This window comes from Anopheles nili, chromosome 2 (assembly GCF_943737925.1).
Source record: "Anopheles nili chromosome 2, idAnoNiliSN_F5_01, whole genome shotgun sequence".
In the NCBI taxonomy this organism is placed as follows: Eukaryota; Metazoa; Arthropoda; class Insecta; order Diptera; family Culicidae; genus Anopheles; species Anopheles nili.
In genome coordinates, this window is record NC_071291.1 from 23201940 (window position 1) to 23219059 (window position 17120).

Below are 17120 nucleotides of genomic sequence, written 5' to 3' on the forward strand. Positions count from 1 at the left end.
TGGGCTATTTAACGTAGCGATGATATTCTTCGCAAGAACGTTGAAACTGGAATAATAATGGACAACAATAGGCAATTATTTACAATCATGGTACCGAACTCGGCTGAATTGATTAACTTACATCGTATGGTTAGCGCAGCGTTTCAACTAATGTGGAATTGTTTATAGCTGATGAATTTTAAGACCGTCGTGGTTTATACTTCAGAATTCAGTGGTTCGGCTTACCTTGTTAAGTCCACGCGTTGCGGATAAGTTGTCCAGAAAATGGAATGAATTAGAAAGTGAAAATTCAATCGTTAGTAGGTTCAAGGAAGTGGGTGTAAAATAGATGAAAGTCATCTGACTGCACTCTTGGGTAGCCAACGCTAAGTTGGGAGCTTGATGGCCGGATCTTTAGCGTGCGGCAAAAACACAAGATGATTTTCGGGTTTAAATCTCGATTGGGAGGACCCTGAGTCACGCATAAATTGTCCCGCCAATGGGTAGAATGGTGTATGTTATTATGATGTAATGATGATATTCTGATTGAATTGAATTATCCTTACAATTCAGTTCTTCGCACTTCTCAGCAAACGATTCATTAGAACGGGTTGAATTCCACAGTAAGTAAAGTTTGTCATTAGATCTCAAGCTTTATCTTCTTGGTTGCGCATCAAGTAAAAAGGAGATGGGAAAAGATAGTGAAACATATTTTGAAATAAATTAATTTTTCGAAGCATCATCAAAGAAGCAACCACTTCGCCCACTGCCATCTGCTGTTCTCTCATGCTCTCACATGCTTTCCAGAGTCGTACCTTTTCTTTTAACAATTCTTTTAAGATATTGAATTAAATTAATGGTATAGATTACATAGTTTTATGTAAAATGTAGTAAAGGCATATTAATCATATCACATGTTAACGTTATGTTAATTACAACTTGTTGTTTATCCATGAAGCTTTTCTCTTTAGACTGCAACTGCTACTGATGTGATGTGCAGCTAAGTGATCTAATAAATAAAACGCTCACTCGATCACGTATACCACTAGGATTCAAATATCCAAGAGTCGATTATATTATGTAGGTTTCACTACCTGTTCTCGAATCGTTTTTTGACCTGCGTGTGGTACCGGGCTAAAACACTATGTGTTGAAAGTAGGGAGGTAGGTACAATTTTTTTTAAATTAGAAAAGTGTTCAATAGTAGTTATCCCTTTAAATGCAGTGAAGTAACCCTCGTGTTCCAATATTGTAGGAGGATATACTCCTTTCGCTTAAGAAGAAAAATAACTTGTGGGATATGGTCACAGAGGTTTCCACTCCTTAGATTCTAACACACAGTCTAACGCAGAGATGAAGAAAAGACAGGATAGCAAATACACCTGGTCTAGTCCCTTGGTGACAGTAACGGTTATAGATTGCTTTTTATCCACCATGGAAAATTTAAAGAGTATGATAAATTTAGCCGGGATTCCAGAAAAGTTTATTGCATTGTATTACTTTTGACGCTGCCTATATTGCCATATGAGATTTTCAATAATATATATCGATGAGAAACCCTTGAACAATCCAATATAAATTATCCAAATCGTTTGACAACACGTTTTTTAAATTGAATATGACAGTGTCTTACTTATGGCGGGAAAGTGCTACTGCGTTCATGCACAATAGTTATCTAAAAAATAGTGTTTTGTACACAGCAGATTACATTCTGTTATTGTTCTTTCTCTGCGACCACACTTAATCAGTGATTATATTGTTTTGTGTTCAACAACTGCATTGTGATTGTTACAAACATATATTTTGAAAGAAATGGATTACGATTCCGATTCGGAGCTTCGATTAACAGATACTCTTCGCATTGATTCAGATTCGGAAGATGATATTCCGGCAAAAAATAAGGACATAGTTTCCGAAGAAAACTATATTGCGGAACATGAATTAACAACGAACAACGAGGCTCAAAAAGGCAAAGATTTGGTACATAACGACAACAAATCGGAGTCGCAAAATGATACAAACATTGCCATATCTCCAAAATTCGTTCGTAAAACGAAATTATCAAATATCATAGATAGTGACTCTGAAGACGAGCAAATTTCATTACCACAGAAAGCGCAGCTTGAAAGTGACCCAGTTGCATATGCGACTACCGTGAATCGACTAAAGAATTTGTTGGATTCGGACTCGGATAGTTCAAGTGAGGATCAACATGCTAGAAAGAACCAGAAATCCAAAAAAATCACGAAAAAAAAGTCTAAAAAAGAATCTGTTGTATTGGATAAAGTAACGGAATCCGATAACAAAAAATATAATAAAAATGAACCTGCTGTACAACAAAAATCAAATCGTAAACATAAAAACGCTTCCAAGAACGTAAAACCACCACCCATGGAAATCAAATCAGCGCGGGAAATACTGGCCAGCGTAAGTATATATATATTTTAGCTTACAGCTTACGAATAATTTTTATTTATTTATCTTTTCTTGGATATTTTTAAAGCTCAATCTATTTTTCGATGACGACGAAGAAAAGTCGAATAGTCCATTGAAAATTAAAGCCGATAAGGCTGCCTATTCCTCATCTGATGACGAATGTAATGAAGCCTATCCACGGAGGCGGATTCGCAATGGAAAAGTGGGTGTTGAGTAATTAAAAAAATGGCCAAAACAATGAAGCAATTCTTTTGCAATCATATTTTTCAGATACCGTTGACAAGCAAACAGGCAACGAAAGACAAACAGGTGATTCAAAGTGAATCACAGCGCATGGCTCGGGAAATGTACATAGATGTTCCGTATCATCGTACAAAAGCATTCTCTTTTAAACAATTCCATGCTAGAAAAACAATATGTAAACCGGATCCCAAGCGTGATTGCGTCGGAAAATCTGCTTCTATGAGCATGTCGATTAAGATGAATCGTGAAGAGCTGGAGGTTTTTGAGAGGCAATTAAAAGAACGAGAGCTAGAATCGCAAATATTTTTCAAATCAGAAAGTGAGTCGGAAGTGAGTGAAAGCGAACCCAGTAAAAAAGATGCTGATACGAAGCAATGTGAGCCAATGGATGAATCGATGCCATTCTGCAAGGAACCTGTTTCCCAATCAATTGATGAATCTGAGAATGTTGCGTCAGAACCATCGAAGGATTTCAGCTCGTCTGGTGAAATTCCTCTAGGAACAGATCCATCCAACACACCGAGTAATGTCAATTCTTTAGATGAAATGGAGCATGACACTACAGTTAATATGGAAAATATTACATCTACTTCAAAAGGTGATGAAACATCAAAGTCGGAATTTACTGACACTATAATAAATTACGATCTGATTTCGCAAGATTCGCGAGGCTCAACGGTATCAGCAAAAAAAGCTGCACTATTAGCGAAACTAAATGTTCCGCTATGTCCAAAACTGAGTGGAAACCCAGACGTCATGATTGATTTAGAAAGCGGAACACTTCAACCTAAGGAGTCGGGGCTATCCGGAGTTGATATACTTTTTCACAGACTTGCAAAGTGCAGTGCACCGAAAGTTACCTCTTCTATTAAGCCCCTGAGCATTTTGAGCATTGATGACGGTGTCGTGAAATTCAACACAGTTTCTCTCTTTAGTGATGAGGAACGACCAGTTACTCAAAAAGACCCAACTCCCGGTGCTGCTTTTATAGCGCTTAAAAAAGCTCTGAAAGAAAAGATAGATAACAACCGTCGAGAGTCCATTAGGAAACGAGAAGCAGAATTTATCAAAAAACAGGAAATAGAAAAAGCTGCAAATGGCAATGAATCGGATAACGAAGAGGAAGAACTGACGGAAGACGATTGTTCTGAATCAGAAACTGAACAAAACGAAGAAAATTGCGCTGCTGGACAGTTGGACAGATTCTTAAACGTAGAAGCTATACAAAAAGAAAATTCGGAAGATGAAAATGTGATGGAAGATGAATATTTGGAAAGAAGCGATAGCTCAGCTTCGGAGGAAGAGACTGAACTAGAAATTGATAAACGGGAAAAAAAGAAGGGAAGAATTATCAAAGCTTTTGAGGATTCGGATGATGATGTTATACTTGAAAATGATAACCCTTCTGAAAACCCCGAGGATACTAAGTTACTGGACGGTAAGTGTTTCCGAAAATGTATGACAATTGTTTTTTTTCTCAAGTTCATATTTTTACAGATCAAAATCAGTCTATCAAACCCAACTCAAGCAACGAGAACAACGAAGAAAACAATATCCCGATCTGGAAAGCAGATGCCAGCGACAGCCATGAAGAAATGAAAGATGATGATCTAATGGCACTGTGTTCAGGGCGATTTGACACGCAGCTTGAAGGACAAAATTCGCGAACTGAGATGCAAAATACGCTTACTAGAAACCAATGTAATGGAGATCCTCTTTACACGCAAGGTGAAGATCTCTTGGGAGATTCACAGCTGATGAACCTCTGTTCTGGTAACTTTGAAACTCAAAGTGAGCTTAATGAACGAGAAGACACAAACCTAACTGACGGTGCAAAAACAAAGCATTGTGATGAAGCTATTGGATTAGAAGAGAGTGATGGAGGCTTAGGTGGAAGACTTCGTCTTGATTCAAGTGATGATGAAACTGAACCTGGTGACAAGAATACAAAGGCTAAATGTAAAAATCGCAAACGTAAATTACTAAGCGTCTCTGATGATGAAAATGATAACGATTCGAATGCAAAGTCAAATGATGAAGAAGAGGATTCCGATATTGAAGAAAACCTCGAGAAAAATGAAGTAAGTGAAGATGAGCCTGAAAATGAAAATGAACGATATGTGGATTATGACTCAGAAGAAAACGAAGTTGAAATTACGCTGACAAAAAAGGAAAAGCAACGGATCGGTGCGAAATTCGTGGAAAATGAAGCTGAGCTCTCCGAGTCGGATTGGGGTAGCGCTGATGAAGATGAAAAGGGTCTGGATCGATACGATATCGAGGTGGGAGATGAGGAACAATACGACCAAAAGCAGCTGCAACAGGAATTGGAAAAAATACATAATCGTCAAATGCTGGATCGTGACCACCGTGAGTTGGAGCAATTAAAAGAAATTTTCCTTGAGGACGAAGAAAATGACGGATTTGGTCGGGAAAGGCAATTTCGTTGGAAAAATGTTGAAAAAACCTTTAGCTTGGATTACGATAAGCGCACGAATGATGCAAATTTAACTGAAAACAATGGAGAGGGAAGTGATGAAGAAACAGAATTACAATGGCGGAAAATGAGACATGAGCGAAATTTGTTACTAAAGGAAAAAAATGTTGATCTTAATGCAGCAGACCTAACTGCAACAACACTGTTGAACCCGATGGAACCCACATGCATGAGTGAAGGACCAGAAAATAATACATCTTCCATCAACAATACCAGCTTAACTGGAAAGAAAAAAATTACAATTGTTAAAAAAACCAACACAACAACTTCAGCTGCAAAGAAGGAAAATCCTTTCTTGATTCCAAGCCCTTCTGTTGTACAGGTAATGATACAAATGATTTCGGCTAAAGGCCGTGTACATTAATATCATTATTTTCACTTTTCGTAGAGTCACAAGGCATCATTTCTATCGCGTGATCAAGAAACGCTTAACAGATTGGCCAATTTGGTAAAATCTAACCCTGAAACCGAAGGAAGCAACACGGTTTTAGCAGCAAAGGCGCGTAATTTTGTTTTCACAACTCTCAGCCCAGCAGTTCAAAAGGTAACTTGTCAGGTATATGTTTCTTAACTTTAACTACTTACTGCTTTTTTATGCACATGTTCCAGGTTTCCTCCAAACGTTCTCTAGACCCAGAAAATGATGAGGAGAATTCAAACACAAAAAAAGCAAAAACATCCAAAAAGGAATCAAATAGTTCCCGAAAATTGATGCTTGATACCCTGGTGTAAGATTGATACACGAGCCCATCTGCTACGCAATCAACGTCCATAAATGAGCTTATCAGAAAATCAAACGGCGGTGTAAATCTATCAATAGTATTACAAATCGAACCTTTTCATTCTAGAAAGAACTAGTCACGGGTATAACAGTAATACATTATTTAATGATTCTACAACACTTCAAATCATTTAATAGCTTCCAACGGATTAGTTTGATCCCCAAAATGTCATACTATGTGAGTAAATTAAGCTGTCTCTTCATTTTTTGACGTTGTTTTTGACGTTCTCAACGACTGGCTTTTCGGCGGCCACTTTGTTTTCATGTTTATTTGGAAAGGTGGAGATAGCCGTTTTTTGATATGAATTTTGCACGAGTGAGTGTCTTTAAGTAAAACTTTAATAAATTTCACACGGAACTATAATGCTTATTTACCATGGTTTATAGGTTACCAAGTTGCTGGGTTGCAGTACGCTTCAACGCGCATATTGCACCGATCCTACACGCATAGAAAAAAGTGAGTATAGTTGCTAGGTTATCGTTGATTTTTACATAAAAATTTGTAATATAACTCATTGTGGCTATAAAGAGGATATTCTGTTTATCTTTTTATGCTGTGCCAATGAATAATGCCATGTAATTTGCATATCAACAGCTGTAAATACGGTTACGTTGTTGGGTCGTGTTGGTGCTGATCCGCAAAGGCGAGGAAACGATGAACATCCCGTCGTAATGTTTTCTGTCGCAACACACTCTAACTACAAGTATTATTTGCTAAATATCTTTTATTTTTTTCTGAAAATCGTTATAAACCGTGTAATGACTTATCATTGTAGATATGACTCGGGTGATTGGATGCAGAAGACAGATTGGCACCGAGTCGTAGTTTTTAAGCCGGGTCTTCGCGATTCGGTGATGTCGTATTTGAAGAAGGGCCAAAGAACGATGGTTACCGGCAAGATAACGTATGGTGAAATAACGGATCAGGAAGGAAAACAACGAGGTACAACAAGCATCATAGCGGATGATGTAATCTTTCTTCAGAGCTAAAGCTCTTGGTGAAATATTTGTTAGATATTTAACTCATCAACAGTGTAAACAATTTAGGAGTTCATAATAATATGCATTTCAAATCTTTAACATACCATATTTATATTGTTTTTATATTCGATATTGATCGTATATTATTTATTGTGTTGTATATATGTATAACAATTTATATATTGGGCCATGCGTTTAGTAGAATAAAAATATGGCACGGTTAATATAACAAAATAGGAAGTGTAGTATAGAATCATAATCTGATTTGAATGTTCATCACTTTCAAATACGAAATAGCTTTATAGTGTAGTTTTGATGAGATAAATGTTCGTACAATTCCTATTAACAACTATTAGAAGAACATTTACTTTTTTTCCATTTGTCATAGCAAAATTTTGGTCCAACCTATGCCTTGCAGTCTTCAAAGTAGACCAATACAATCTCGGATTGCAACTGTCATGTGCAGTCCCGTGAAACTCGTTCAACCTGTGAGAATATTATATTAAATATATTTTGAATATTAAAATGTTATACTTGACAATCAATATATTCGGTGTCCTGCAGCAATGTTTCTTAATTGATATAAAAACTATTTTCAATTGATAGACTGCCCGGCAGGACAAACATATCCTCGAGACAAAAGTTTGACATCTCTGATCTGGAGTAAAGACCGCACATACCGGCCTACGGAAGCTGCGCTGTCGCCGTCGCACACACACAATTCGTAGCTTGCAAAGCGTGAAGTCTAGCTTTTTCGGTCTCAGGCGATTTTCTAGCATACCGTTAGCTGTGCGGCTGCTGAGTGTGAAGAAATCTAAAATATTGGATTACTTGTCCTCTTGCATTGCTAATCGCTAGCCAAGGCTGTCTAATCGCTGCGCTGTTGCAGCTAACGTGTGTGAAAACGTTCTTCCAACTTGGTTCACGTTCCTCCCTATCGCCGCGTGTGCGTTCCCGGAGCATCTTCCCCTTTGTCTGGCTACGGCAGCTGCATAGTCGTTCGTTTTCTTGTGAATTTCGTGTGCTTTTTTGTGAGCATATATTGTACTTGTCGCGAAAATGGCAGCCGTTGCATTAAGTGAAAAGATTCTCTCGGCTAAAACGATCATTTGTGACATCGAAGGGACCACCACGTCGATTTCCTTTGTAAAGGTATGTAACAGGCTCATCTACACTTTTTCACTCCATTTTCTCCACCCTCTTTCTAATCACCGGTTTTTCACCTTGCCGGCATTGTACGCCATGAAGAATGGGCCATGTTGGGCATCTAATAGTTCATTACAATGCACTTTTCTCTTGCCGACATCATTGCAATGGCGCTCAGTTGAAATAATGTGATATTTTAAACATTATCCTACAAAATGCAATGGTGGTATTTTTTTTATTTCGTAGTCTTTTCCTCTACCTCGTTGCCATCGATCGATGTCAGGAGTTCGCTTACTAATACCATTACAAAACTCTCTTGGTTTAGTTTCTAGAGAACGGTAGAAACTACTAGCTTAAGAGAGAAGACAGATCGAGAGAGAGATGTGAATAGAGTATGCAACATGAAAATAAAATTCAGTTAAAAACGGTGCATTTCAAAATTTTTGAATGTCGGTACCATGCTGCTGGTCACGTTGCAAATTCATCGCTAAAGCTATCTTTTTGCAGGCGAAAAGCTTTCCGTCACTTGTGTGGTTAGTTGTTTAGGGTCGGTATTTCTTTACTAATAGTTTCACGGCTTAACGGGTACAAAATTTGAACTAGATGGTCGCTCATGCCTGATTCTTATTCTCTGGTCTTTCTGCTCGTTCCTCAGAAGAGAGTATTGTTGGTATTGAATGAGAATGAAGAGCTAGAGAGTTGGAGTCGATGGTGAGAAATTTGCAAAGAATGGTTGCGATTTCAAAATGACCGGAATCCAGAATTCCAAGCGGGTGCAACTCTGGAATGCAGAAATGCAATATGCAATTTTTAGCTGTAATTTTAAAAATCTACGTCTACTAGCACTTTGTGAATTTAAGTTTAAGTAACATTGAACAAAATTACAGTTCGATAGCAAATTTGTGATGTGTCTCGTCTGGCATGGGATGTTTCCAGCAGTTTTTTGGTGTTGGAGAGATGCATCCTACTCACCGGGTTGAATTTTTATGCTGGTGTACGTGAACAGACTCAAATGTGACTAGTAAACGCGGCCAATGCCATCTATGAGAGAGCATCGGCAAAAAAGATATGAGTGCAGTAACCGGAACTAGCATTCGGTTGGGGCATTTTTATTATTATTTTAAAATAAATATCTAACATTTAATCTTCGTTGCCATAGTAAATTTGTTGATTCATAAATTCCTGCATCGGCATGTGTCTAATGGATAAATTCGATTATTGTACATCCTTCAATTTTCTAGGTAATATTAACCGACAAGGCTGCAAATGGCTGAAGTTTGTAACATGTATAGCAAGCTTTTAAATCATATTGCTATTTCAAACAACACATAAATGTCAGTTTTCTCATTTTGGCACACACAAGATAGCTGCATCTTGACATAGATAGATTATTGGTCTGTTTGAGAATTGACTCCAAATTCACACAAAGCTTGAGTTTTTTTATTGTCACAGTTAAAAAAGAGGTTTTGCGAAAATGGAGGATAATTTTTACGTTTCAGCACAATCTTCAATTTTCGTTTTTCGTCCATCATTCAAAGCTCTATGTTGACGAAGGAAGGAAAGCGAAGGAGATGCGATAATCCGGAAAACTATTGTATGCGAAAAGGGAATGAAAAATGGCGTTCTATAAATAGAAATAACAGCTATGAATCTCATCGACCTACCTTCAGGTCTAAGCAGTTCGCTTCTTTAATCATGCTTTCTTGCTTCGCGAAAACTAGTTCTTTGGTCGCGTATACCTTCTCAATACTAAACGGAAACACATGCATCGTATATGCTCCGCTATTGGGGTGCCCTTAAACTGACTCGTCGCCTCTCTTGGACACAGCAGCAACGGATGAAAAAGAATCCAATGCAAGCGTAAGGCAGTCTCTGATCGTTAGGATAGGACAAGAAGCATGGCCATAAAATGGCCTGCTGTGCCGCCTGTTCATTTTGCCGGTACATATATGCATCGCGTTGCCGGACTAAGAAAAGCCGGGCGAAAAGAAACTCAGAACTTATTTCACAACCGTCAATGACCACCGGCCGGCCGGCAGATTCAGGGCCGGTTGTGTTTAGGTATATCTGTTGCAGTCACAAGCTTGTTGCTACGTGTAGCAGCAAACCTTGTTTATCATTTCATGCTAGTGTGGTAGTTCGATGTATACACATATCTCCAGTTTGTCTGCACAGGGATTTTGTAACTCAAAACCAGGTTAACTAGCACATGGCCAAATGTCATAAAATTCTTTACCTGGTCCGATATAGTTTAGGTCGAAATGAAGCTGCTCTCATAAAACGTAATTCTGACAAAAATGCTGTCTACTGGGTACCATAACCAATGTGTTATAAGTAGGAACGGGTTACCAGAGGCAGAAAGTAGACAGGGTAATACTTTCCGATCCATCAAAGAATTGACGCCATTTTTTTTAAGTTTTACAGCACAACCCTATTACAATTACAATGCATTCGGCCTTACCGGTCGTCCAACATTAGCGATAGTACTACCTCCGTTAATGCAGTATTGCATTGGATTGCATTTTTAACTACATTTTAGGTGTTATTGTACCTCACAGATAAGAGTTTTCAATATGATCTTCAAATAAAAAAAATCAACACTCTGATTATAATTATAATTTTTTTTCAGGATACTCTGTTTCCCTATGCACTGAAATATGTGGAAGAATTTTTGAAGAACAATTGGAATGAGGATTCTACAAAAACTGTGGTAACTGCTTTGCGTGAGCAGGCAGAAGAAGATAAGAAATCTAATATAGAAGGAGTTGTGACAATTTCGGCTGGGGTATGTATTTCATTGGTGTGATGAGTACCCTCAGAATGATTTACGTTATTTGTTTGTTTTCGATAGAATACTGTTAGATGTAATATCTAAATCCACTAACTTTCTTAAATTTTGACATTTTTACAGGATTCGGAAGACATAATTCCGGAAATAGTGAAGAACGTCGAATGGCAAATGTCCCTGGATCGTAAAACGGGCTCTCTAAAGACATTGCAGGGATTGATCTGGGCTAAGGGGTATAAGGATGGAACTATCAAAGGACAGTAAGTTGTGAAAGAGGAAAAATATCGATATATAATTACTCATTGTAACAAATTGAATTAAAATCCTATTTTTTTTACTTTAAAAACAGTGTTTACGATGATGTGCAGAAGGCGTTCGAGCAGTGGACTGAAAGTGGACGAAAGATCTATATCTATTCAAGTGGCAGCGTCGACGCACAAAAGCTGCTTTTTGAACACAGTGAGCAAGGAAATCTTCTTAAGTATCTTACAGGACACTATGACACGAAGATCGGCGCAAAACAAGAAAAAGAAAGTTATGATTCGATTTTGAAAAATATTGATGCCGTTGCTGAAGAAGTTTTGTTTCTTACCGACGTTTTCGCGGGTGAGTACAAAAAAAAAGACTGATAGAGTGTATATTATGTCTTACTTAGATCTTAAGTATTATATGAGATGTTATTTTAATATTATTATCCTGACTTTGTTTTGCTTACTTTCCATATTTATTTGTGTATCTGTTTTACGATACACAGAAGCTAAAGCTGCCAATGAGGCCGGTTTAAGTGTAGTTCTGCTCGAACGTCCTGGCAATTCCGAATTGTCAGAGGAAGAGCGCAATCAATTTTCTGTAATAACCACGTTTTCGGATCTGACTTTTGAAAACTTAAAGGACGAAAACGGTGCAGTCATCAATGGGAAGCGTAAGATTGAAGAAACAACTGATGTCACCGAGGAAGACAAAGCACAGGTATATCCTAACAAAAAATAATTTTACTTTTCTTTTTCTCATAATCTTATTTATAACCCAATACACACTAATCTTATATTCCTTCTAATATTCTAACTTTAAAATTTCTTAACTCATCGGAGTTTAAATGAACACAGTAAAATCCATATGTTTGAATGACAATCATAAAGTATAGCAGAGTAGTATCGTAAAATGAAAATATCCAATTTACATTAAATATGATACATCATCCCGCAGAGAGATTTTCGTATGGTATAGAAATAGATATCTCATTTATATTTAATGCATGTTTTTTGGGCTCTTTATTCTTTTAAGAAATCAATTGCCAGTGTTCATGTTCAATATGTTACAAAAAAATAAAGTTAAAAATGTTAGTTTCCAAAAATAAAAAGTTCAAAAATTAAAATACAATTTACAGTCGAAATTAAGCGAAAGGTAATAATTAAGCTATATCAGGCATTCAAAAAAATTATAGGGTAGCAGGTACCAAAAATAATTTTTTCAATTGTCAGAACTATTATAGTCTGCATTATTTTATTAAAAACACTAGGATATCTATAAACTATTAAGCGATAGGATAAAGTCTTCCAAACATGCAATTAAAGGAATCGGTAAACATTATGGTAAACATTCGTCTTTTTTATCTATTGTATTGGTTATAGTTAATAATCTTGCTGGAGAAAATTTAGACAATTGTATGGTGAAGGTTGGTTACATTGATTAGTGACAATTCTAGAAGTAATTTATGTATACTCGCCCATTTCCTCTAATATTAGTCGTTATTCACATTTTTTGCTCGTATTCGTTGAATATTTTGGGCTCTTTTGATATGAGTCTACGGTCTATTACGAAAGAAACAACAGTTGGCAATAATTTGCAAACCTGTGTTTTGTAATTTAGACAGGTCGAAGTAAATAAAACAAAAATTGAACCACAAGATTACACCAAGGCTGTGATCGCCACATTTTTTACATTTTGCTTTCATTAATTCATTCTATGATCAGTTAGATAATATAAGACAAAAAGAAATATAATTAGTATATTTTTTTTAACCTTAATCTATTTTTTCCAGAGCGAATAAAATAAAACTTTTATGTAAACACACTTAGTCTGCAATTTGAGTTTTTATAAATGTGTATTGTTTCGGTAACTGAAATACGAACGTAGTAGATGTTACGAATATTTTAAGGGTATTGCGCGGTTGTAGTCTAAGATAAAAGGCACGCTCCTGCCGTCTATTGTCGATTTTAGAAGCTTTTTTTAGCATAGCACGGAACCGTGTGGATTGAACATTAAAACAGTTTGATAGTTAGGCAGTGGGAAGTATTAAAACCAAGTATTTTAAATATGATATTTTTAATTATTTACTAAATGAGTTTGTGCCATAAATTAAAAATTTATATGTATCTTTAATTTTAGGAACCACCCACCAAAGTAGTGAAAGTCGAAGAAATAAAAAAAACCGAATCTTCTGGTGCTGGTTCCACAGATGATACAGAGATGGTTGAGGAGGAACCCTCAGCTACAAAGACTAAGACTGATGAGACGAATCAGTCCTCTACGAAGGAACCGGAAGACAAAATGGAAGTAGACGGAACAGATGCTGCTCCGGTTTCCGAAGATAAAAAAAATATTGACAAAATAGAAAATGACGAAAAATCAGCTCAACAAAGTATCACAGAAAAAGTTGTAGCAGGAGAAAATAAGGATGATGAGAAGACTGATCAAAAAGACGGTAATGAGAAGGTGAGCAGCGACGATAAAGAAGAGATCAGCAAAGTTGAGAATGTGCCAGAAAATCGTGATGAAAAAAAAGATTCGCCTAAAAATAATGATGTAGAGATGGCTGCCGGGGAAAAAGATACTGTAGAACAAAAGGAGGAAAATAAGGAAAGCCATGATACTGAACAAATTAAAAACGATAAAGATGGAGAAAATAAAACAGACGAGACTGAAATGGTTGATTCCGCGGAATCTAAGCAAGATTCGAAAAGCGACGATGTTCAAACAAATTCATCTGCCATTCTGGAACCTAAGGCCTCCATGAAGGAGAATCAAAGTGAAGAAGCAACAACTAACGCTGAATCTAACATTAAGAAAACTGATGTCGAGGTTTCTGAGGGTGTCGAAACTAAATCTAACATTCCCGCAGATGAGGTTGGCACAGAAGTTAAGGAAGATACGCAAAACGGACAGGAAACCAAAGAGAGCGTCGATGCAACAGAAAAAGAAACACCAAATGATGAAGTAACTTCGACGGAAAATGGTAAAGAAGATGGAACAGCAAAAAGTCTCAATGGAGAGGAAGCTGAGACAAAAGCACCCACAAATGTGAATGGAGCAACAACAGATGAAAATGTTACTACTAACGGCGGAAGCAGTGTGGGTGACGAAGAGAAAAATGGTGATAGTGACAAAGAGAACGATACTTCCCTGACCAACTGCGATACTGATGAAACTGTGGCGGAGAAATCCAACGGAAATACTGCCGAAACCACGAACGCTGACGAAGTAACATCCACAGAAATTAAGACTAAAAAGATAATTGAAGTTGCACCGACACCTGCTGTAACTCCATCTCCTACAATTGAGGCGGATGCGTAAATCAAATTCGTTCTTTTCCAAAAACACGTTGGTGCGGGCTGTCGAGATGCCTTCAGACAACTCTTCAAGAACTGCTGCTTACGATGGAACAAACACGACACTTTTAATTTAAATATGAGTTTGAAAAGAAAAGAGATATTACTAACAATCTCATAAGCACCACCATTAATAACGTTTACGTGAAATTATGACTAGATGAACAGGCTGGGAGGAGCTGTAAGTAGTTACAAGAAGAAAGAATTACATTTACATCTGTCACAGGGACTACACCCACTTTTAGTGATTACAATTTTTATAAACATATTTATATCATTTGATGCCGAGATTTGCTAGGTAAAATACTTAAACGAAAAAGAACTTAGCGGAGAAAACGGTTAGAGAAGCAACGTAAGGATGTTAGCAGTTATGATTTATGTTGATGGTCCGTATTGATAGCACATCAGTCCGTCAAACGAAATCTCGTCAACATGAAATAGAACTGTACAACGTAACAACGATCGGATTTTTTCTTAGTGTCCATGAGGTCACATAATACCATACAAACAATAATATCATTTTGTAACGACACTGCGCAAATCAGAATAGCCATTTAATAGTATAAGTGACGATTTTGGTTGGCGTTGCTAAAAGACAAAATACAACTCATGATTCGATTGCACCACAGAATCAACCGTAAAATTGAAAGTTACTCGTTGGTCTTGTCGTTTTACAACAAGAGAACGATATAATGCACTCAGCATTCATTCAAAATCCATTCCAATGTGTTTGATGAAAGACTGAAAATTGGTTCGTTTGCGATGAAAGTAATAAGCAAAAATTGATAAAATACTTAAAGATCAGCATCAATTCTGATGTCGCAGCAATGTTCGAGGGAAAACTTATCAGGACTGTTAATTTTTAACACGTGTGCTGCTCCTCATTGAGTGTTCCTTGCATGCTGTGTCACAACAGTGTTGTAAGTTCTTGGGATCGCACATAGGTTTACTCGCATTTATCCTGACTATCTGGTTTCCACCGGTTGCAGGCATCTTCTTAGTTTCCTATTTTTTTATTTATTTGTTGAAAGTGGTTGCCCTATCAAACAAAAAGGTTATGACGTGTTATATGCTGAAATTAACGGCATCTGTGTTACGGGTCATGTGGTGTTACGTACACTGATATTACCACGATAAAGCAGTATTGAAACCTGAGATCTGATTTTATACATGCAAATGACGCACCGTTTCTCCGATTCGTTCGATGTGATTTCCTAAATAAATTATATAATCCTCGCGTCAATCTCACAAGATAGTATTATATTAGATGCTACTGCAGCATATTGAAACATACGGCCGAATTGTGATGAGAGAGGCAAAACATTTTTCCTATGCTTTTTACACAGCTCAACACTGCTGTAATGGTAACTGACGGTATGGAAATGTAATACGTAGATTATGATATGATCACGATAAGGAAGGGAAAACATGCGATAAATCAATGCAACAAATATCACAAACTGATTTAAGAAAAAAACACTAGCAAGAAACACCTGGTAAACTAACATCTCATGTCCTCCATGTATGAGTAAAGAAACGCACACAAAAGTCTACGCGGACCCATGTTTCAGAATAAAGAATAAACTTTGACAAAGCCGGACGTGTCATTGTTTAGTAGTAATGCAAAAAGGAAAAAAAAATATATATATATATGAAAATGTCTGCCCACAGACTGTCATCAAAAGATGACGCCAAATGAGGAGAAATGGTCATCGAAGTGAACTGAAAATACGCGGTTGAGATACTACATGGATATATGCAAAGAACACAGGAGTTAAGAAATAAACTAATCGATAATATTTTAAAGTTCCAGAAACGGAGGAAACAAAGTATCGGTTACAATGTGTTGATTATTTTTTTATTTGAAACTGAGAAATGGTCAGATTGAAAATTAATTTCCCATTTTTTTGCCTACTACACTAGGATGAAAGCACTGTTTTAAATGGAGGCGCCTGGTTATTTGTTAAGCGACGTGGGATAGCTGAAGATATGCCTGTTACTTAATTTTTTTCCTGTTCCAAAACAAATTTTACCCTTTTCTTAGTTTAATCAATACTTCTACAAACAGTGCATACACCCCAGTATAAATGAAATCAATTTCATTCATTTTTTTTACTATTGCTAGCTAAATGTATAAATTCCAGCCCACATTAGTTTTGTCGAATATTTCTACTTTTCATGTGTATATTGTAACGTTCCGGGAACACTTTGGCGCCTATGAAGCTTTAAACACATGAAAAATAAACGAACTAAGTCGCATGACCAGTACTGAGCTCTGTGCCTTGGTCAAAGTATGGTTTGCGAAGGAACGAGCGCCTCGCAACCGTTCGCAGTGAACGAAAAGGATGAAACGAACATTGTTCTGTACAGCAGGATGGAAGGGAGTGATAATGAAATTGACGTAGAACAGAATCGACGAACGATGGAGCGCTCGACTGCGGTAGGAAAGTTGCCAAACAGCATTGGCCGCGTCACTAGATTTTGCAAAAGGAAGAAAAAGGACACACCACCGACATGATGCCGTCGCTGTCCCTTTGCTGTTTGCCGATGATAGGTTGCCATTATCCGTAGGATACGCTTTCGGGATACGCTATACCTGTTCGAGCTCAACTGCTTTCGTGCAGGTGGTCTTTTGTTTTCGATTATTTTTTTCCACCGTGTA

The 17120-nt window shown here is 37.1% G+C and overlaps 3 protein-coding genes across 3 annotated transcripts; all 3 read left to right on the top strand.

The window, feature by feature from the left end:
- The first annotated feature begins 1790 nt into the window (after positions 1–1790).
- LOC128732253 (claspin) lies at positions 1791–5886 on the top strand. The gene is made up of 6 exons (XM_053825434.1): positions 1791–2405; positions 2482–2616; positions 2685–4095; positions 4140–5476; positions 5543–5698; positions 5764–5886. Exons 1-6 carry the CDS (start codon positions 1791–1793, stop codon positions 5884–5886), a joined length of 3777 nt encoding a protein of 1258 aa, XP_053681409.1.
- Positions 5887–6213: 327 nt separating this feature from the next.
- LOC128731021 (single-stranded DNA-binding protein, mitochondrial) lies at positions 6214–7016 on the top strand. The gene is made up of 4 exons (XM_053824116.1): positions 6214–6251; positions 6323–6392; positions 6531–6639; positions 6712–7016. The coding sequence occupies exons 1-4, from the start codon at positions 6237–6239 to the stop codon at positions 6923–6925; spliced, it is 408 nt and encodes a 135-aa protein (XP_053680091.1). The 5' UTR covers positions 6214–6236; the 3' UTR covers positions 6926–7016.
- Positions 7017–7969: 953 nt separating this feature from the next.
- Positions 7970–16273, top strand: LOC128721543 (enolase-phosphatase E1). The gene is made up of 6 exons (XM_053815305.1): positions 7970–8068; positions 10692–10847; positions 10974–11110; positions 11200–11456; positions 11605–11819; positions 13239–16273. Exons 1-6 carry the CDS (start codon positions 7976–7978, stop codon positions 14421–14423), a joined length of 2043 nt encoding a protein of 680 aa, XP_053671280.1. The 5' UTR covers positions 7970–7975; the 3' UTR covers positions 14424–16273.
- Positions 16274–17120: the final 847 nt, after the last annotated feature.

Coding starts and splice junctions, on each gene's coding strand:
- LOC128721543 (XM_053815305.1), top strand. CDS start 7,976: ATGGCAGCCGTTGCATTAAGTGAAAAGATTCTCTCGGCTAAAACGATC. Junction 8,069..10,691: donor CGTCGATTTCCTTTGTAAAG/GTATGTAACAGG, acceptor ATTTTTTTTCAG/GATACTCTGTTTCCCTATGC. Junction 10,848..10,973: donor TTGTGACAATTTCGGCTGGG/GTATGTATTTCA, acceptor ACATTTTTACAG/GATTCGGAAGACATAATTCC.
- LOC128731021 (XM_053824116.1), top strand. Junction 6,393..6,530: donor TCCTACACGCATAGAAAAAA/GTGAGTATAGTT, acceptor GCATATCAACAG/CTGTAAATACGGTTACGTTG. Junction 6,640..6,711: donor GCAACACACTCTAACTACAA/GTATTATTTGCT, acceptor TTATCATTGTAG/ATATGACTCGGGTGATTGGA.
- LOC128732253 (XM_053825434.1), top strand. CDS start 1,791: ATGGATTACGATTCCGATTCGGAGCTTCGATTAACAGATACTCTTCGC. Junction 2,406..2,481: donor CGCGGGAAATACTGGCCAGC/GTAAGTATATAT, acceptor ATATTTTTAAAG/CTCAATCTATTTTTCGATGA. Junction 2,617..2,684: donor GGCGGATTCGCAATGGAAAA/GTGGGTGTTGAG, acceptor CATATTTTTCAG/ATACCGTTGACAAGCAAACA.